General features: G+C 33.0%; 1 protein-coding gene across 8 annotated transcripts in view; it reads right to left on the bottom strand.

Annotated features, from left to right (window-relative positions):
• The window catches only part of ed (echinoid), a 660,012-nt gene that overhangs the window by 228,242 nt on the left and 409,839 nt on the right, over positions 1 to 21,931 (bottom strand). For all 8 annotated transcript variants that reach the window (XM_067767198.1, XM_067767199.1, XM_067767200.1 and 5 more), the window contains exons 4-5: positions 8,775 to 9,035; positions 680 to 876 (exon numbers count right to left, since the gene is read on the bottom strand). In XM_067767198.1, coding sequence (XP_067623299.1) covers positions 680 to 876; positions 8,775 to 9,035 — 458 coding nt within the window. The remainder of the gene's footprint in view (positions 1 to 679; positions 877 to 8,774; positions 9,036 to 21,931) is intronic.

Below are 21,931 nucleotides of genomic sequence, written 5' to 3'. Positions count from 1 at the left end.
TTTTCCAATGTCACAAACTAAGTTCTTTTGAACGGGCCTTAAAAAATTTCAATAAATTTGCATTAAAATGAAATTAAGAAGCATGTTCTAGTAATTATAGCTGTGTGCAAAGTTTGTTTTTTTTTGTTTAGAATAGCAATAACAAAAAAGTTCTATAAAGCAAGCTTGTCTCGCTAATCAATCTCAAAAATGTTGTCGAAAAAATTCGAAAAATTGAAAAAATGTAAGAAATTTTTTTTTTATTTTGAGACTTCCGATTTTTATACATTTTCAATTTTAGTCTAATTAATTGCCGGTTAAAGGTCTCTCAAACTTCGTATTGAGTTTTGATAATTTTTATCGAAGGGTGCTCTAAATTTTGTTCCATGTGCAGAGCGCATAGCTTTACTTTTTATATAGGACAAAATCTTAGAAAAAAAAAAATGTTTTAAACATCAATTCGAATTTTGAGAGACCTTAAATTTGCTATTTGTGGGTCTAAAATTGGTCGGGCTACAAGCGAAACGAAAATACGTTTTTGAGATTGGTTTAAATAGTTTCAGTTCTAGAATTTATAGAAGTTTTTAACTTAATTACCAGAAGAAAAAAAATCATTAACGAAATTTACAAAACTTGCCGCTGCCATTTCCGTGCTCACTGCTATAGCTAAATACACAAAAATGTATAACTTTTCACTTACAGTTAACATTTAGCGTTGCAGTCGCCTCCAGCCTTTGACCATCGTTCATTGCACGATTTCGTACGACACATTTATATTTGGCGCCATCATCTTCGCGACGCGGTTGCAATGTCAGTGTTGCATTTGTGGGATGATCTTTTGAGCCACCCGTACGTACCGTGGCTTGTAGTGGGGTGTTAGTGCCTTCGCGATACCAGCTGTACGGTGAAATGGAAAGTAATACACGTGCGCACAGAAGAGCAAGGATATGAAAATAGAGTAAAACATAAGATTTAGCTAAAACGTATATAAAGAAATAAAATATTTGTATATGTGTATACAAGCGACAAATGTGGCATGGAAAAAGTTGGCAGCTAATTTGCGCATACTTTGCTTTGCACTTTTTTTTGTCTCTTTTGTCAACTTGATACGTGCTTATTTCCTATTCGTTAGTTGCTTTACTCGCATATATCTGTAGATGGTTTTTTGTATGCAGTTGTACTGTAATATTTTTATACAATTTTTAATTTTTTTTTCACATTCCCTTGACTTTAAGCTTTATGTAGAGTGAAAAAAGCTTACTTGTTCCTCTTTGCCTTTTTAATTTAGCTTTTACTGGTTTTTTGGCAAGCAACCACAATGAACTGTGTCGTAAATATTTGAGGATTGCAAGACAAGCCAGTCGTATATGGCATTACCATGGCAATGCAAATATTACACATACAAACACACACATTAGCCTTACTGCAACTCTCTCATGCATTTATATGTGTTTTGTATAAAAGAAGCATACTTTTTGGCGGTTGACATAGTTGTGGGAATTAAGCTGTTTAATAGGAATTTATTTCTTGCATTCATTGGAAATAAAAGAAATTTTGAGCAAACGAATAACTAAAAGATAACAAGTAAGGAAGGTTAAGTTCGGGTGTAACCGAACATTACATACTCAGTTGAGAGCTATGGTGACAACATAAGGGAAAATAACCATGTAGGAAAATGAACCGAGGGAAACCCTGGAATGTGTTTGTATGACATGTGTATCAAATGAAAGGCATTAAATAGTATTTTATGAGGGAGTTCTATAGGTGGACGCCATTTAGGGATATAGCCATAAAGGTGGATCAGGGTTGACTCTAGAATGCGTTTGTACGATATGGATATCAAATGAAAGGTATTAATGAGTATTTTAAAAGGGCGTGGACCTAAGTTCTATAGATGGACGCCTTTTCGAGATATCGCCGTAAAGATGTACCAGGGGTGACTCTAGAATGCGTTTGTACGATATGGGTATCAAATGAAAGGTGTTAATGAGCATTTTAAAAGGGAGTAATCCTTAGTTCCACAGGTGGACGCCGTTTCCTTATATCGCCATAAAGGTGGACCAGGGGTGACCCTAGAATTTTTTTGCACAATATGGGCATCAAACGAAAGGTGTTAATGAGTATTTTAAAAGGGAGTGGGCCTTAGTTCTATAGGTGGACGCCGTTTCGAGATATCGCCATAAAGGTGGGCCAGGGGTGACTCTAGAATTCGTTTGTGCAATATGGGTATCAAACGAAAGGGGTTAATGAGTATTTTAAGAGGGAGTGGGCCTTTCTGGACCAGGGGTGACTCTAGACTTTGTTTGTACGATATGGGTATCAAATGAAAATGAGTATTTTTAAAAGGGAGTGGGCCTTCGTTCTATAGGTGTTCGCCTTTTCGAAAAATCGCCATAAAGTTGGACCAGGGGTGACTCTAGAATGAGTTTGTACGACATTGGTATCAAATTAAAGGTATTAATGAGAGTTTTAAAAGGGAGTGGTGGTAGTTGTATATGTGAAGGCGTTTTCCAGATATCGACCAATTTGTGGACCAGGGTGACCCAGAACATCATCTGTTGGATACCGCTAATTTATTTATATATGTAATACCTGCCAAGATTTTAGGGGTTTTTTATTTCGCCCTGCAGAACTTTTTCATTTTCTTCTACTTAATATGGTAGGTGTCACAACCATTTTATAAAGTTTTTTCTAAAGTTATATTTCGCGCCAATAAAACAATCCAATTACCTTACCATATTTCATCCCTTTTTTCGTATTTGGTATAGAATTATGGCATTTTTTTCATTTTTCGTAATTTTCGATATCGAAAAAGTGGGCGTGGTCATAGTCGGATTTCGTTCATTTTTCATACCAAGATAAAGTGAGTTCAGATAAGTACGTGAACTGAGTTTAGTAAAGACATATCGATTTTTGCTCAAGTTATCGTGTTAACGGCCATGCGGAAGGACAGACGGACGACTGTGTATAAAAACTGGGCGTGACATCAACCGATTTCGCCCATTTTCACAGAAAACAGTTAACGCCATAAAATCTATTCCCCTACCAAATTTCAAAAGGATTGGTTAATTTTTGTTCGACTTAAACACAACTTAGACAAATTAAATGAAAAAGGGCGGAGCCACGCCCATTTTTAAATTTTCTTTTATTTTTGTATTTTGTTGCACCATATCATTACTGGAGTTGAATCTTGACATAATTTACTTATATACTGTAAAATATTAAATTTTTTGTTAAAATTTTACTTTAAAAAAAAATTTTTTTTAAAAGTGGGCGTGGTCTTTCTCCGATTTTGCTAATTTTTATTAAGCGTATATATAGTAATAAGAGTAACGTTCCTGCCAAATTTCATCATGATATCTTCAACGACTGCCAAATTACAGCTTGCAAAACTTTTAAATTACCTTCTTTTAAAAGTGGGCGGTGCCACGCCCATTGTCCAAAATTTTACTAATTTTCTATTTTGCGTCATAAGTTCAACTTATCTACCAAGTTTCGTCGCTTTATCGGTCTTTTGTAATGAATTATCGCACTTTTTCGGTTTTTAGAAATTTTCGATATCGAAAAAGTGGGCGTGGTTATAGTCCGATATCGTTCATTTTAAATAGCGATCTGAGATGAGTGCTCAGGAACCTACATACCAAATTTCATCAAGATACCTCAAAATTTACTCAAGTTATCGTGTTAACGGACGGACGGACATGGCTCAATCAAATTTTTTTTCGATCCTGATTATTTTGATATATGGAAGTCTATATCTATCTCGATTCCTTTATATATGTACAACCAACCGTTATCCAATCAAACTTAATATACTCTGTGAGCTCTGCTCAACTGAGTATAAAAACGCAAAAAAAAAAAAAAAAAACGCCAGTGCACATGAAACTAACAAAGTGAAGAGGGAGAATACAGTATGAATAAAATGTAGATAATCTACACTGAGGAAGCAGTTATAAAAAGCGAAAAAAGAATTTGCCAAACAACCGGAGCTATGCTAAGTATTCTGAAACTAATTAAAAAAGTTTAACTGACGTTTTTAGGCGCTCTTTAGAAAAGCAAAATATTTAAAAACCATTTTTCTCAACCTACAACGGGCGGCATTATGTCTTCGATGAATTTAACCGAAATGTTAATGAAACTATAAGCTGAACACGCTTTTTGAAGCCTAATTTTGTGCTAGATTCTGTATGATACTGCAAAAAATTTGGCGTCGCAGTCACTTACATTCATCACTTTTTACAGGGTGATCCAGAATTTATCTTTGATATTTCGCTGACGTATTCCTGGGACCAACGCGAACAAAAAAAAATAGATAAACTCTTTTTAGTTACATGCAATTTTTTCAAGGAATCGGTGATCAAACCTCTCTTTGTACTCATGACATCTCACTCGATTGTGGGCATCATTTTCATCATAGAAAGATCAAATAAATCACGTTGGCAAACTATTGACTTCCTTGTAGTTTCTAAATATAATCGCTATGACTACAAAAATAATTCTAAAGATTGAAAACAATGCAGATTTTCCACGAAAGTTTTGTTCGTGTTCTTATGCTTTTCTGATGTATTCGATTCCGATGAGATAAACGCATATAAACTCGCAAAGGTTTCGAGAAAAATCAACATATTGTTAAGAATGTCAACAAAAGTTCAAAATTTCAATTTTTTTTTTTCATATTTTGAAAATATTTTTGTGCCGATAGCGAATGTCAATAACATCAAGAAAGAGGAGAAACTCGCTACCTGTTAATATCGCATCTTTCAAGGGTGGAAAATAAGATCGCCGTTAAACGCAATATGATGAGTGAAAATCAGCTAAAATGTAAGCTTTGAGCATCGATTTCTATAAAAAACGTTTTCCACAAAAAGTATTTCATATTTTTTTCGTCTTTGTCCCAGGAACACGTGAACAAAGTATTAAAAAGGATTTTTTTATCGCTTTATATAATCAAAGCGTTACATTTTGAAAAGAATCGCTGATACTGTTGAACGTGTAAGGCTGCAACTTTCTTAAAAAAAAAAAATTAACTTATAATTATCTAAAAGATAGCTACTTAATATAACAATATGCCATCTAGAGTAAACACATAGTTGTGTTACATTTAAGATTTAAGACTTAAACATTTTTTACACTACGCGCAACTGTCCCTAGGGGCAAGAAGTGTGATTATGTGAGTCGTAAATCAACGCCCTTTGTTTATAGTATATGCTGTGAATAACTAAGCTTTTTTCAAGGCTTGTACAGAAACTTACGAAAAACCAAGAAATTATTTAATTAATTACAGTAGTGAACAGAAAAATATAAGTAGCGGTTTCTTACAAATTTCGTCAATTAAATTGTGCTCTTTTTATTTTCGTTACTTTAAGAATAAATTTTTATTTGGAGTTCAATCAATTTTATAAAAATAAAAAAAAAAAGATTTTAGTCTACCAAAAAACAAGTCTTTCGAACTCGTATTGATTTTCAAAATTTTATTGTCCCAAGGGTGTTTTAGATTAACCTCCATATAAAATGTGGAACCTTGAATTTTAAATATCCTTCGGAAAAAAATTGTCAAAAATCAATGCGAGCTTGAAAGACCTATAACCTGTACTTTGATTGAGCTACAAAACTGAATACTCAAAAAATACAGAAAATCCAAATAAAATTTTCTTACCTTTTTTTTTGAATTATCGAATATTTTCGAAAACGTTTTCGAGATTGCTTTGTATCGTTTCAGTTACTAAACTCTTAAACTATAGAAAAATATATGTATAATTTAGTAGACGAATTTCGATTTCTACTGTTATTTTTCTGTTCGCTGCTGTATCACCCCGTAACTACACTTCCTTGGCTCTTCAAAACCTTCGCGCACCGCGGAGACTGGATTTCGTGAAGTTCACAAAATGGGATTAGAGTAGCTAATTTCAACGCGAGATCCATAAGAATGAAAGCATTAAAACCACTTAACGCTGCAGATAAACATCTCAGCAACACTCAACAAAGTGCGTTAGTTCATAAATTGTTAATGCTGCTTAATTCTCAAATTACCAATAGCAGCAGTAAAAAAGAAATCCATTTAATTCGCATTTAATCCACTTCAACGTCGTGCTCAGGCAGGTACGAATGCTATTAAATTATTGCAACTTAAAAATTGTGTAAGCTTGGGGAGGAAGAGTATGTGCGTGCATATGCCGATAATTACACTTAATCATGGTGTAAATGTGTTTACGTTTTAAGTGGACAGAATGCTGCATGTAATGAATAGAGAAGCTCATTTCAGCCACTACTACCTCATCATTATTTTCAAGCTACCATATTCCCCTATATTTTAGTACTCTATTGCATCCCTTCACTGCGGATTAAGGCCATTTTCATTAAATCTACAGAGTTACTTATACGCATACATATATACAATCGTACTTGCCTAAATATACAGTTGAGTTGAATTTAATTCCATTCAATTGATATGCGAACCAGCTGGACCAACAACCAAGCAATCGAGCAGCTCTTTAAAAGCCTGCACATAATGGCAATGAAAATCCTTTTAAATAATTCCTTCGGCAGCAGTAGCCGACAATGCAGTGAGCAAGGTATGTCATTTAAATAAATTTAAATTAATACGGTATTATTGCTGCCCACAATGCATTGCTACGACCGCTTTTATTTTGATTTTATTTTTTCTTCATTCGTGCTAACTACACTTTTTTCTGCAGCGGCGTCACTCACATCTGCGTCGTTGTGCAGCTCACAACAGTTTATTACTATAATGGTATTTCATAACATATATATATATATTTATAGATTAGGGCGTTTCGGTTCATTTTCTACTCCTGAGGTTAAGACGATTAAGCGTGATAAAATGCAAAGATGGGACGCAAATAGAAAGAGAGTTTTTCCATACATTTCTTGCTAAGTTCGAAAATGCTACTTGCAATGTCGCAAAAAGTCTTGACCCACCCTAATACACAAAAAATACTCATAATTCATTCTTGGTAAATACTTTTTGTTTTAAATTATTTTCTTAGAAAAATTTCTACCCAGCGTCCATCTTTTAAAAGTTAAAAAACATTTCGAAAAAAAATTTAAAACTTTCAGATCAAGAGAACTTTAAAATGTTAAGCAACTATTGTAAAAAGTTTTTTTTCTTTCCAAAATTCCACTAAATCTTTTGTTCTGCATTATAAAATTACTACACTCTCTAAGTTTTCTCACTGTACCAGTATTTGTTAAATCATTGCTCCATATTTTCCATTTTTCGGAGTTTTCGATATTGAAAAAGTAGGTGTGGCTATTATCTGATTTTGACCAAATATGTTTTGATAAGCCCATACATTAAATTTAGTGAAGAAATCTCCCTTTTAGCTCAAATTATCGTGTTAATAGAGGGACGAAAACACAGAAGTACATAAAAAGGAGGCGTGGTCACATATTTTCAAAATTTTTTTAACGTACGTGTTGAGATAAAATATATGTACAACTTAATAAGACATCGGCGGCCACCGTGGTGTGATGGTAGTGTGCTCCGCTTACCACACCGTATGTCCTGGGTTCACACCAAAGCAATATCAATATTTTAGAAATAAGGTTTTTCAATTAGAAGAAAAATTTTCTAAGCGGGGTCGCCCACCGGCAGTGTTTGGCAAGCGCTCCGGGTGTATTTCTGCCATGAAAAGCTCTCAGTGAAAACTCATCTGTCTTGCAGATGCCGTTCGGAGTCGGCATAAAACGTGTAGGTCCCGTCCGACCGATTTGTACGCAAAATCAAGAGGAGCACTACGCAAATTGGAAGAGAAATTCGGCCTTAGATCTCTTCGGAGGTTATCGCGCCTTACATTTATTTATTTTATAATAAGACATTGAGATGTTTTGTTTGAAAAAAAACAAAATTATAATAATAATATTTTTTAAGTGTGCGTAGTCGTCAACTGATTTCGTCACCTAATAATAGGCGTCACCACGCCCATTCTACAAAATGGTACCAATTTTGTATTTCTCGTCATAAAGTCAACCCACGTATCAAGTTTCAACACTTTATTGGTTTAACTATCGCATTTTTACAGTGTTCGAAATTTGGATATAGAATTTTTTCAAACAGGCGTGGTCGCTAAACTTTTTTTTTTTTTTAATTCCACATACATACTATATACATATGTATGTATATATTACTAACAGAGCCGGCAGATGTTGTTCTGCCCTAACTTTGGTCTATCTGCATATTTTTTAAAAAGCGTTTACTTCTTACTCTCCCGCTCCCCCTTTTCCTTATCCCTTTATTTACTCCTCCCAGTCCCAGTCCCAGTCCCAGTCCCAATCTCAGTCCCAGTCCCAGTCCCAGTCCAAGTCCAAGTCCAAGTCCAAGTCTCAGTCCCATTTCCAGTCCCAGTCCCAGTACCAGTCCATTTGTCTCCTCTAAATGTGAGGTGATACACCCGTTTTCCAAAAATTTGCCATATATCTAACATATCGAATTTGGTCACTTCATTTTGATTCATGGCTTGCAAATCCTTTAAGGTTTTCCTTCCAAATGTGGGCGGTGCCATATTTTCGATATCGGTATCGTTGGATATTGCCCATTTTCAATACCAACTCAATTTCTTTCCGTACAACCGTTATTAAATCAAAGTTATAATACCTTATTTAATAGTATACGCTGGGTTTAAAATTAGATTAAAATTTAAGCTCTCTACAAAAATGTGTTTGTCTTAGAAAATCCCTAATCCCGCTCGTTATATTTTGACAATCTTGTACGTTTTGACATAAGGTATACTCTATCATTATCAACCAACACTACACCACTACATATATTTACTTACGTTATCGTTGGATCCGGCGAGCCACCAATACTACTGCATGTCAACTCCATTTTAACATCCTCCGTAGCAACGGCCACATTGCCGGGCGAAATCACAGGCGGATGAGGTGGGGTGAGGACGGTTAAGTTGTAAAACTCTTGGTGGACATCAGCGCCTGTACCTTTCGCTTTAATGCGACATTCGAAACGACCATTGTCGCGATTGTATGAGGCGTTTTTAATTTGCAAATCGTAAATGCCACGCTCTGGCCGGTAATCGGGTCTGCAATGAGAGAGAACAAAAATTTTGAAATTAATAAAATTGTGTGTGTGCAAAAAAATTAAAAACTAGAAAACTGATGAAAAAGTCAGCTGAAAAAAACGATTAATAAAAAAATAAAATAAAAGAATATCATAAAATATTTGCTGAAGGTTAACGCAGTGCGTTGAATATAATATTTAGAAGCAAAAAAAAAGGTAGAACAATTTCAAACTGCCACATTGAAAGCGCAAAGAAATTAAGCGAAAAAATTCATCATGATTAAATAAACAAAATGTTAAAAAGCAAGAAGTTGGTATAAGGGTGTTCACACATACAAACACACACACACACACATAAGTGAAGGATATCATCATATAGCTATTATATCAACATTCATGTTGATATTTAAAAAAACTTTTATTTTGGTTTATAATATAAAATTTATTTTTGTTTATTTTTGAGTTTAAATATTTTCCAACTAATTAGAATTTTCTTTTTTTGAAGTTATTCAAAATTTTAAGTTAACACGAAAACTCAATTAAAATTATTTTAAAAATTAAAGTAAAGAGTACAAAGTAGTTAACACTATATTTACTCCCCCTCCAAGAAAATTTGAAACAAACAAATTATTAATTAATATTAAAAGTAACCTTTTTTTGTTTTTTGTTGTTTAATGTATTTGTATTTAAATTAGTGTTAATAAGTATGTTTGCTGGTTTAAGTAAATCAATTGAAATATTTTTAATAGTATTTTTGTATTGAATTGTAAATGTTTTATTTTTCTTAGAGATAACTTTAAAAGGTCCTTCATAAGGTGATTCTAAATTAGATTTACGAAGAACTTTAACAAAAACATACTCACAATTTTCTAATTGTTTAGGAACGAAAAAATTTTCTTTATTATGATGAAACACTTTAGAACGAACAAGCGAAAAATATTCTCTTATTTTATGAAGAGCGTCATTAGAAAAATCATGTTCTTTATTACTATTTGAAATAATTAATTCACCAGGTATTCTAAGTGTTTGGCCATAAACAAGTTCAGCAGACGAACATTTTAAATCTTCTTTAATAGAAGTTCGTAAACCAAGTAGAATGAATGGTAAAATGTCAGACCAATGAACCGAGTCGTTTGATGCTATAATTGCTGCTTTTAAAGTTCGATGAAATCTCTCTATCATGCCATTTGCTTGGGGATGGTAAGGAGATGTATGAATTTTATGAGAACCTAAAAGTTTAGTTAATTCCGTAAAAAATTTTGAGGTGAATTGTGAACCTTGATCTACTGTAATATTCAATGGTATACCAAATCGTGGTATATAATTTTGAATAAAAGTTTTTACTATAGTATTTGTTGAAATATCTTTAAGTGGATAAGCTTCAGGCCAACGTGAAAATCTATCAATAATTGTTAAAATATAACAATTTTCATTTGAAACTGGAAGAGGTCCAACAATATCCATATGAATATGTTCAAAACGGCCTGATGGTATTTGAATTTTTTGGATAGGAGATTTAGTGTGTCTTGAAATTTTGGATTTTTGACAATTGATGCAAGATGAAGTCCAATCGTTAATCTCTTTACGCATGTTAGGCCAATAATATTTATTTTGAATTAATTTTCTAGTTGTTCTTATACTTGGATGAGATAATGAGTGAATTTTGTCAAATATAATTCTTCTCATAGAATGTGGAACATAAGGTCGAAAAGGTTGTAGAGAAACATCACACCATATGTTTAAATTAATAATTGGAATATAAATTTCTTTTAAATTATTTTTAGAATTTGGATCAGAAATGGTTTTTTGTAAAGATGTATCAGTTTGCTGTTCTTTATATAAAGTTTCTAAATTTATATCTTGAGTAGAAATTGCATTTATTTCTGGAATACGGGAAAGTGTGTCGGCAACTATGTTGTCTTTTCCGCGTATATATTGAATATCATTTGTAAATTGAGCAATATATTCAAGATGACGTAGTTGACGAGGAGATCTATCTACTTTAGAATTTAGAACATGAATTAAAGGTTTATGATCAGTATAAATTGTAAAAGTTCTACCTTCAAGAAAATGTTTAAAATGTTTAATTGAATTATAAATTGCCAAAAGTTCACGATCAAATGTTGAATATTTAGTTTCTGTTGTAGTTAATTTTCTTGAAAAATAAGCTAAAGGTTCTAGTATATTATTGCTAGTTTGTTGAAGAACTGCTCCAATAGCAACATTTGATGCATCTACTGCTAATGATAAAGTACCATTTTTGTCGAAATGTGTAAGTAAAGTATTTTTAGCAAAAAGTTTTTTAACATTTTCGAAAGCTGTTGTGGTTTCATTTGTCCAATTTAATTGTTTGAGTTTGTTTTTAATTGCATGTGTTAACATTTCATGCAGAGGACTAAGTTCTGTTGCTAACATTTTAATATATCTGTGATAGTAATTTATCATACCTAAAAATTTTTGTAATTTATTTATAGAAATTGGTTTTTCAAAATTTGTTATGATTTCAATTCTATCGAAAGATGGTTTAATACCTTCGCCAGAAATTTCGTAACTTAAGAAATTTAATTTATTTACACCGAGAGTACATTTTGAAGGTTTAATATTTAAATTATATTCTTCAAGTCTTTTGAAAACTGATTTTAAATGATTTATATGTTGATCTTCATTATCACTGGCAATAAGAATGTCATCAATGTATGTAAATACAAAATCGAAATCAGAAAATACTTCATTAATAAAGCGTTGGAAAGTTTGAGCACTGTTTCGTAAACCGAAAGGCATTCTTACGAATTCAAACATTCCAAAAGGGGTAGTTATTGCAGTTTTATGAATGTCTTCTTCTGCCATTGGAATTTGGTGGTAAGCACGCACAAGATCAATTTTGGAAAAAAATTGTTTGTTTTTTAAATCAATTGTTAAATCGTGAATATGTGGTAAAGGATACCGATCTGGTGTAGTAATAAAATTAAGTCTTCGATAGTCTCCGCAAGGCCTCCAATCATTTGGTTCTTTTTTAGGAACGAGATGAAGTGGAGATGCAATAGGAGAATTTGAGGGTCTGCATATACCCGTTTTAACTAAAAATTCAAATTCAGCTTTAGCAATTTTAAGTTTGATTGGATCAAGACGTCTGGGTTTCGAAAATGGTAAAATACCTTTTGTTTCTATCCTGTGAACCGTATGGTGTTTAACTTTTTTAGTATAATCTGGTTCACAGGTAATAGACGGAAATTCATTAAGTAATTTTGAAAACTTATTTTCGACAATAGGAATTTTTAGTGAGAAAATATCAGAAAATCCAGAAGATCCAGTAACTTTAATTTTTGTAGTAGAATCCATTATTTCTTTATTTTTAATATTGACAATAATTCCGAATTTTTCTAAAAAGTTTGCTCCTAAAATTGGTGTATCAATATTCGCAATAATGAATGGAAATTCAAAATCTCTTCTTAAACCTAAATCAATTTTAAGTAGTTTTGTACCGAAAGTTTCAATTGAAGAACCGTTTGCTGCAGTCAAAGTAAGATCCGAATTTCTTTTATAAATTTTAAATTTATAAAAAGGAATAACTGATACAACTGCACCGGTATCGATAAGAAAATTAAGTTTATTGAATTTATCAAATATGAATAGGCGACGAGTAGGTTTAATAATAGTTCCATTATCCGTCACCGTCATAATGGATCATTTCAGTTTAAATTTTGTTCGGAATTTGAATTGAGATTTTGATTAAAATTGCATGGGGGTATACATTTAAGAGCGTTATTCTTAAATTTTTTGTGATACCAACAAATATTTGTTTGTGAAGTAAAATTACGATTGTTTGAAAAATTTCTTGATTTTGAAAAATTTCGAGATTTAAATCTATTTCTATCCTTAGATCTTGAACGGATTTGTAATTGATTAATATCATTAGAAATTTTATTTAAATTTTGAAAAATAGCCGTGGTTAATTCAGTTAAATTTTTAACGCATTGTTCTAAAATATTATTATTTATATTTGAGACTACAGGAGATTTGGAAGAATGACGTTTGTTGATTAAATCAAAAAGTTTGTCAGCTAAAATAATTACTTCATCTTTATTTTGATTGTTACTAGAAGTTAAATGGATTTGTATTTCTTGTGGCAATTTACGAATCCATAATTTGAAAAGTAATTCTTGACTTACAATGGAGTTAGTACCTATAAGTGATTTCATAAATCTGAATAATTCAGATGGTGAACGATCACCAAGTTCAATTTTTGAAAATAATTGTTCTAATCGTTTTTCTTCGCTAAGAGAAAATCTTTCACATATAATTTTTTTGATTGTATCATATTTATTAAAAAGAGGAGGAGGGTTAATAACATCTAAAATTTTAGATATAGTATCTCGTTGAAGAGTAATTAGAACATTTTGAAATTTTAAATTGTCATCATTGATATTGTTAATTTCAAATTGTCCTTCAACAAGCAAAAACCAGGCATCAGGACAATCTTGCCAAAATTGTGGTAATTTAATAGATTTAGTAGAAGGAAAATTTGTAAAGTTATCTTGTGTTGAAGTATTTTGTGTTGTTTTAGAGATGTTGTTTTGTGTTGTATTAATGTTAGAATTTTGAGTTGTATTGTGAGTCATGATGTTATTTGTATGGTTGATATTTTGATTTTCTGAATTTGTAAAATTACGAGTTCGTATTGGTGAACGTAGAACCATATGAAAAGAAATTTAAATGAAAAATTTGAAAATAAGAAAATATTTAAGAATTTTTTGGAAAGGGAGTTAACAATTTAAATACAATATTTAATTTTATATAAAAAATAAATAAATTTAAATAACGTATATTAAAATTTTTAAGATATAAAAATAATCTTAAAATAAATTTGAAATTTAAAAGGTTTAAAATTTTAATTTAAATTATAATTGAAAAATTTTAAATTTAATATTAGAATAAAAATTGTACTTACATAAAATTAAATTTAATAAAAAAATATTAAAATTAATAAGTAGTTGATTGATGATTGGCAATGGTATTTACGTTATTCGAGAAATTTTGATTGTTGATAAATATTTTCGTTTTGATTGTAGTTGGAAGTCTGGCCAGTCTGGTGATTAGAAGGTCTATTGAGTTATGTATATCGATTTCTCTGATGAGCAAATAGCTTTTGAGAAATTGAAGCGATTCAGGCAATGTTTCGAGAAGATTTTTAGATAAATTAACGTATGTAGCTAATATGCTCTCCTCTGATTTCGTTTGGAATACCTCATCAAGAATTGTTGAAAGATATTGCATTGTCATTACAGTCGTCAGTTGGACGACGTGGGTTATTCAAACTATCTACACTCATGTTATATGAACTATTTGGTATAAATGAAATTGTCGATGATGTCGATGATGTATCACTTTGATAAAGATGTTGTTGTTTTTCGATAAAGGCACACGCACGTTCACATAATGTTCATAGAATACGCGTAGTATGGATTTAATCGAATTGCCGTCGATTTGTAAGTTAATTAAATGTGCCAAGGAGGTCAATGACAATGGTAGATTAGTTGTTGAATTATTCGTAAAATCAAGTTTTATTAGATTTTTTAACAGCGAAATTTCATCCGGAATTTTCGTAATTTTGTTATCGCGTAAATCGAGAGTAGGTCAGAAGGATCGTTGGTAGGATCGCCAATATATCAACATTCATGTTGATATTTAAAAAAACTTTTATTTTGGTTTATAATATAAAATTTATTTTTGTTTATTTTTGAGTTTAAATATTTTCCAACTAATTAGAATTTTCTTTTTTTGAAGTTATTCAAAATTTTAAGTTAACACGAAAACTCAATTAAAATTATTTTAAAAATTAAAGTAAAGAGTACAAAGTAGTTAACACTATAGCTATCTTGCATTTCTACTTTTTCTTTCATTTACTTTTTGATTGGATGTATAAATCGGATTAAATAATGTATGCACTGTTGAATGTTGAATACAAATAATTGTGAGGAAAATTATTTAATAATTTTTAAGCTCTTTTAGCAATGCATAGCTGAACTAATTGATATTGGTGGAAAAAGTATGAAAATTTATTAAACTTGTTTTATTTTAAACTTTGTGTGTGTAGTTGTGTGTGAGTGTGGCGCGACATTGCTAGGGCGTTTAAGTTTTTACTTATTTTGTTTAGTATCTCACATTGTAAATAAGATTGTAGTTATCATATTTTACTAGAAATTTTTAAAGCTATTTCGTTATTATATTTTTACTGTTTTTTGTTTTGCTTAATTTCCGATATGTAATTGGCTTGAAATATTTTATGAACTTTCAACACAACAACAGTGTAATAAAAAAAATCTTCAATTTATTTTCGTAATAACAACCACGTCCTAGAAAACTTCTATTATTTGCCAAGAGGACAGAATTATTCTATAAAATAAGTAATGCCACCTGAATAGAATTCTTCCGTTAGGTCGTCAAACAAATTCTGGTAGCACAATGGTCACATTCGGTCTATGAGAGGTCTTTATTGGCCGGCCAGTTCAACCAAACCTAACCACGTGCTTGTCGAAAATTTTGAAACTCTTGCCAACACTTTACTGAGTTAAGACATTATTTTACTCAAATTTTGAACACAGCTTTGATTTAGAACTCTTTACAATTTTTTCGATAACACAGGCCGATATTTCTACAAGGGCTCTTAAAAATATTCCAATAATTCGATTAATCGTGTACGATTTTAGGTTTTTGTACGTGAGCTAATCGAATTTCTTTATTCGAATATTTTATTTGTTTAGATTATTGGAATAATCGCAGCTCAACGGTTATTCGATGCTCAAAATCGAACTTCGATTTTGTTTGAAATGCTCACAAAAAAAAAAAATAATAATTACGTATACGCCACGTATGTATCACATCTTACATATTATTTCTAATTGCTGTTTTTATGTGCAGGTCCCTTTTTCGCTCTTATTTGGAATCCAAATCTATAAATAAAGTTTTGGTTGTAAAGATGGAGATTCAGGCTATTAGCGAACTTTGGACATTATTAGTCGTAGTGCTTTTGTTTAGCAATTTTTTTTTAAATGATTTGCTAAATATAAACGATTGTGAGCACACAAAGAAATCTATTTGTACTATGGCACTATTGTGAATATTTGATAACTAACACTGCATTGCCGGCAGTTGCAAACATTCGCCAGATGGCAGCGCAATCGCATGTAAGTTTATTGATAGATGATAGATTGAGAGAACAGCTGATTTCTGTTGATATTTGATATGAGACTTTTATATTTGTTGCGCATGAGGCGCACGGGTCCGGCTAGTATTTCTTATTATTTGTGGAATCTTTGTTAACTTGATCGATTTGTCGATATTGAAATCTTGGAATGGTATTTCTCAAATATGGTGTCCCCAAGTAAAACTTTCCGAAAACTCTGATCTCTGTGAAAAAAACATAATTAAATTTTCAAAACTTTTGGGGTAAAGTCAATAATAAATCGATATATTTTTTAAATTTAAAAAAACGAGGAGATATCCGCATTCCTCCAGCTTGTCACACGTGATCTTTCTACGATGACAAATACGCTCGATATGTGATGAGTGATAATTGGCTGAGCAAGAAACGAAATATGTTTCGGAGAGTGACAGTTTTAATAGCCAATCTTTTTATTTCAGTGTTGTGTCAAAGTTAGTTTCGTGATTACGTTCACGAGTATTTCTCTACAATTTCGGGGATATACAATAATATTTTAAAGATTTTGTGTTATGACATGATAAGGGATTAGACTAGGGATGATTAGATACCAGAAATGTTGGGCATTATTTATAATTTTTATCTCAATATTATGTCGAACAATTTTGAAACCATTTTGAAAAATTTAATTTATGCCAATCTTTCGGTCTTTCTGGAAATTGTTCTAACCTATCATTAAATTATTAAGAAACTAGTGGCAAGATAAGCCGAATACTTAAATGCATCACTCAGTCATGTTTGCAGCATTACTATGTACTATGTGGGGGAATTACCCTCAAATAGTCGCCAAGATAATCGTGAAATGACCACAAGTTTATCCCGAAGTGATCACAGAAGGGCCCTGAATAAGCAACAAAACTCCTGCGAAGCGATCCCTTAATATTCTCGGTATAATCCTGAAATAATTTCCAAGAACAAAAGAAAATGACTACAAAGTGATCTCGAAATGGCCCTTGAACTAATCCCCAAATGATCCCGAAGTAGCCCCAAATTTTCACGAATTGAAAACGAAATATTTTCTAAAACCATCCCGAAGTTTTTCCTAAATGACCGCAGAAGAACCCCGAAATAATCCCAAGAATCATCAGGAAATGACCAAAAATTGACCTCGAAATGTCCCGTGTAGAACACAAAATGGTTCCGAAACGATCCCGACTGTCCCTAAAACCATCCCGAGATTGCTCCGAATGGTTGCTAAAACAATAGAAAAAAGAATCTCATTCAGACATGTCCGTCTGTCCGTGAACACGATAACTTGAGTAAATTTAAAGGTATCTTAATGAAATTTGTATGTAAGTTCCTTGGCACTCATCTCAGATCGCTATTTAAAATTTCGAAAAGCCGAAAAAGTGCGATAATTCATTACCATAGACGGATAAAGCGATGAAACTTGGTAGGTTGGTTGACCTTATGACCCAGAATAGAAAATTAGTAAAATTTTGGACAATGGGCGTGGCACGGCCCACTTTTAAAAGAAGGTAATTTAAAAGTTTTGCAAGCTGTAATTTGACAGCTGAGTATGTAATGTTAGGTTACACCCGAACTTAGCCTTCCCTACATTTTTTGATATATTTTTGTATGCATATTTCGAAAAACTGAACCAAAAAAACATTTGGCTCAATATTCAGGCTCAGAAAACTAAAGACCTTAAGAAATTTCTGTGTGCGCACCTTTATTTAGATTTTGTAGGTCTTTATAATCATGAACTCGGTTTACTGGAAACTGTAGTTCCCATATTTCTATCTGACTAACTATGTGGTGAGCATTTAAAAGCGACACGAGTTGGGCTTTCGACGTCAAAATTACAGAAATTTTATGAGGCCTATTAAATACAGGGACCATTGCAAGTATCAGCAGAACTTCACATTGTACATTTGAGGCTTGAAAGGATCTCCATCGTAATGTTAGATTTCGACATGAGTTCCTATCCAATCAACTATTTGCAACACTGAAAACTCATTACGTATGAGATTGATAGTTATACAATGAAATCTTTCACCATAATGTTGCTATGTGTTATGGAGCTGCGAGGTTATCACAAACCCAGTGTTCAAGTGCAGAAATAAATTATAGTAATTATGAGATATTTTGGCAAGCTCGTGCTTAACAGAACTGATGTTCGTTCATATAACGTGTAATAAATTAGGATTTGTTTTTGTATTTTAGTTTAAGCAAAATGCTTCTGCAAATTAACATACGCACACATCTTCAAATGAGGAGTTCGTCCTCATTTAAAGTACTATTCCTAAATGCACAAGAAAATCATCAACTTCCTTATGTCTAGACTAACGTAAATGCCACTTTTACTCATTTCTCAGGTCAGCACTCATACTCCCATCCTCGCAGTCACACAACAGTTAAAGGTTTTATGAGAGCGCTAAAACTTTTTGAAGATTAACATTTTAACTTCACTATGCGAAAGAAGTTAAATTAACGACACCAACTATGGTATTATGGCATCGGTGCTATAAATTATGAAAAGCATTGTTTCTTGAAGGGAAGTGCAGATATAATAAAGTTTAAACAACTTTGCACTTAAAAGTTTTTAATACAAAATGTCAACTTCAATTCTTGTGGTTCTGTCAGTTCATGCTTTATATATATAAGCAAACAAAAAGTATATCTACATTTCTTTATAGATGAGAAAGAAAGCGTGTCAATAGAAGAAGAAGAGGGCAAAGGCAATTTAATACAAAGTTGTATAAGAATATATAGATGAATATGATCGGCAGAAACGCTCATAGAATGTTTAGAAATAAAAAAATCTACATCTCGTTGTTTGCCCTCTCAATTGAAAAAGGATGTGAGTACCAAGTACTCAGAGAACTCATTCCACGGACAACTTATACCATGGACAACTCATCCCACGGAAAATTCATCACCCTAACAATTCTACCAATGGAGAGATCATTCCACGAAGCAATCTCAACACAATTTAATGCATTTAATCAACACTTGTTTGCTGTTTTGGAAAAAAACCACCATTATAGAAAAGTTTGGCAGAAAGACGTGATATGGCAAGCTGCTTGTGAACGTAGGCATAAATCCGCGCCGTTTTCTACGATGGAAACCATAAACGCAAAATTTAATGTCAACGAGTGTCTTAAAAAACGTCTTCTGCCATTCTATATTTTGTACGGACTTGGCTCCAGAGCATTACGTTCCTGTGACCCAAAAGTGGTGCGAAGGTAATAACGTACATTATGTTAGGAAAAACGTGAATCCACCCAACGTGCCTAAGTTGTGGTCAATTAAGCGATATTACACTACCTTCTGAGGTCACATGCCTTTAAATTAGGCTTGGACATTGATAGCAGACGCAGGAAGTGCGGGTTAGAGGAGGAAACGATCGAGCACGTTCTGTGCTCGTACCCAGCTCTTGCCAGACTAAGACTCCAGCTGTTAGGAGTGATACAGCTGTCAGATCTCGAAGCAGCAAGTGGTTTAAGTCCTATAAAGCTTCTAATATATGCCAAGAGGACGGAGTTATTTTATAACATAGGTCCAGGTTTTTGATAGGTTTTTTCAGTTTGGTCGTTAAAACAAATCTCTGGTAACACTACGAGCTCATTCGGTATATGTGAATTCCTCATGGACCAGCCAGTTCAACCTAACCTAACCTAAGCGATATTGTGGTCAGAAAGCAAAACTTTTAAGACTAGAGGAATCACACAAACCGTTACAGAAGTAAAAACAATGTGGCGAAAAGTGTCGCTTGAGATGGATACAACAGTTGTACAAAATTTGATTTGAATCTCTCCAGAAAAATTTGCTCATGCGGACCGCAACAAATAAATTGATAAAATTTCTTTACCTGCCGTTGATAAAAATATTTGTTTCCATGCTAATAAAAAACTACGAAAAAAGTAAGGTATTGGAATTTTTTAATTTGCAGAACTTTTTGTCTCAGTCCTTAAGCCACTTTTATTTCCAAATAGTTCTTAGCATATCCTTTTGCTATTATTCTATTATTATTTTTAAGCAATTCATATGAGTGTCGTATTAAAGTAAAATTTTAAGATTTGAGTTGTTTCTACGGTTTCCAAAATTAAATTTTATTTATTATTTGCCTATTTAATTTTGACAGAATATACACTTTTGTTATACATCCTAATGTACGTACATATTTACATGTTTACTCTCCTTTATATATTTACTTATATTAATATAATTGAAAAACAAGTAAGGAAGGCTAAGTTCGGGTGTAACCGAACATTACATACTCAGTTGAGAGCTATGGAGACAAAATAAGGAAAATCACCATGTTGTAAAAGGAACCTAGGGTAACCCTGGAATGTGTTTGTATGACATGTGTATCAAATGAAAGGCATTAAAGATTATTTTAAGAGAGAGTAGGCCATAGTTCTATGGATGGACGCCATTTAGGGATATCGCCAAAAAGGTGGACCAGGCCTGACTCTAGAATTTGTTTGTACGATATGGGTATCAAATGAAAGGAGTTACTGAGCATTTTAAGAGGGAGTGGGCCTTAGGTCTATCGGTGGACGCCTTTTCGAGACATCGCCATTAAGGTGGACTAGGGGTGACTCTAGAATGTGTTTGTATGATATGGGTATCAAATGAAAGGTGGTAATGAGTATTTTAAAAGGGAATGGGCTTTAGTTCTATAGGTGAACGCCTTTTCGAGAAATCGCCATAAAGGTGGACCAGGGGTGACTCTAGAATATGTTTGTATGATATGGGAAACAAATGAAAGGTGTTACTGAGCATTTTAAGAGGGAGTGGGCATTAGGTCTATAGGTGGACGCTTTTTCGAGATATCGCCATTAGGGTGGGCCAGGGGTGACTCTAGAATGTTTGTACGATATGGGTATCAAACGAAAAGTGTTACTGGGCATTTTAAGAGGGAGTGGGCATTAGGTCTATAGGTGGACGCCTTTTCGAAATGTCGCCATTAGGGTGGGCCAGGGGTGACTCTAGAATGTGTTTGTATGATATGGGTATCAAATGAAAGATGGTAATGAGTATTTTAAAAGGGAGTAATCCTTAGTTTTATTGGTGGACGCTTTTCGAGATATCGCCATAAAGGTGGACCAGGGGTGACTCTAGAATGTTTGTACGATATGGGTATCAAACGAAAGGTGTTACTGAGCATTTTAAGAGGGAGTGGGCATTAAGTCTATAGGTGGACGCCTTTTCGAGATATCGCCATTAGGGTGGGCCAGGGGTGACTCTTGAATGTTTGTACGATATGGGAATCAAACGAAAGGTGTTACTGAGCATTTTAAGAGGGAGTAGGCATTAGGTCTATAGGTGGACGCCTTTTCGAGATATCGCCATTAGGGTGGGCCAGGGGTGACTCTAGAATGTTTGTACGATATGGGTATCAAACGAAAAGTGTTACTGAGCATTTTAAGAGGGAGTGGACATTAGGTCTATAGGTGGAAGCCTTTTCGAGATATCGCCATTAGGGTGGGCCAGGGGTGACTCTAGAATGTTTGTACGATATGGGTATCAAACGAAAGGTGTTACTGCGCATTTTATGAGGGAGTGGGCATTAGGTCTATAGGTGGACGCCTTTTCGAGATATCGCCATTAGTTTGGGCCAAGGGTGACTCTAGAATGTGTTTGTACGATATGGATATCAAATTAAAGGTATTAATGACGGTTTTAAAAGCGAGTGGCCCTTAGATGTATATGTTAAGGCGTTCTCGCGATATCGACCAAAATGTGGACCA

This window comes from Eurosta solidaginis, chromosome 2 (genome assembly GCF_040869045.1).
Source record: "Eurosta solidaginis isolate ZX-2024a chromosome 2, ASM4086904v1, whole genome shotgun sequence".
Taxonomy (NCBI): domain Eukaryota; kingdom Metazoa; phylum Arthropoda; class Insecta; order Diptera; family Tephritidae; genus Eurosta; species Eurosta solidaginis.
Note: the sequence above shows the minus strand (reverse complement) of the source record. Positions and strands in the feature narration are given on the sequence as shown.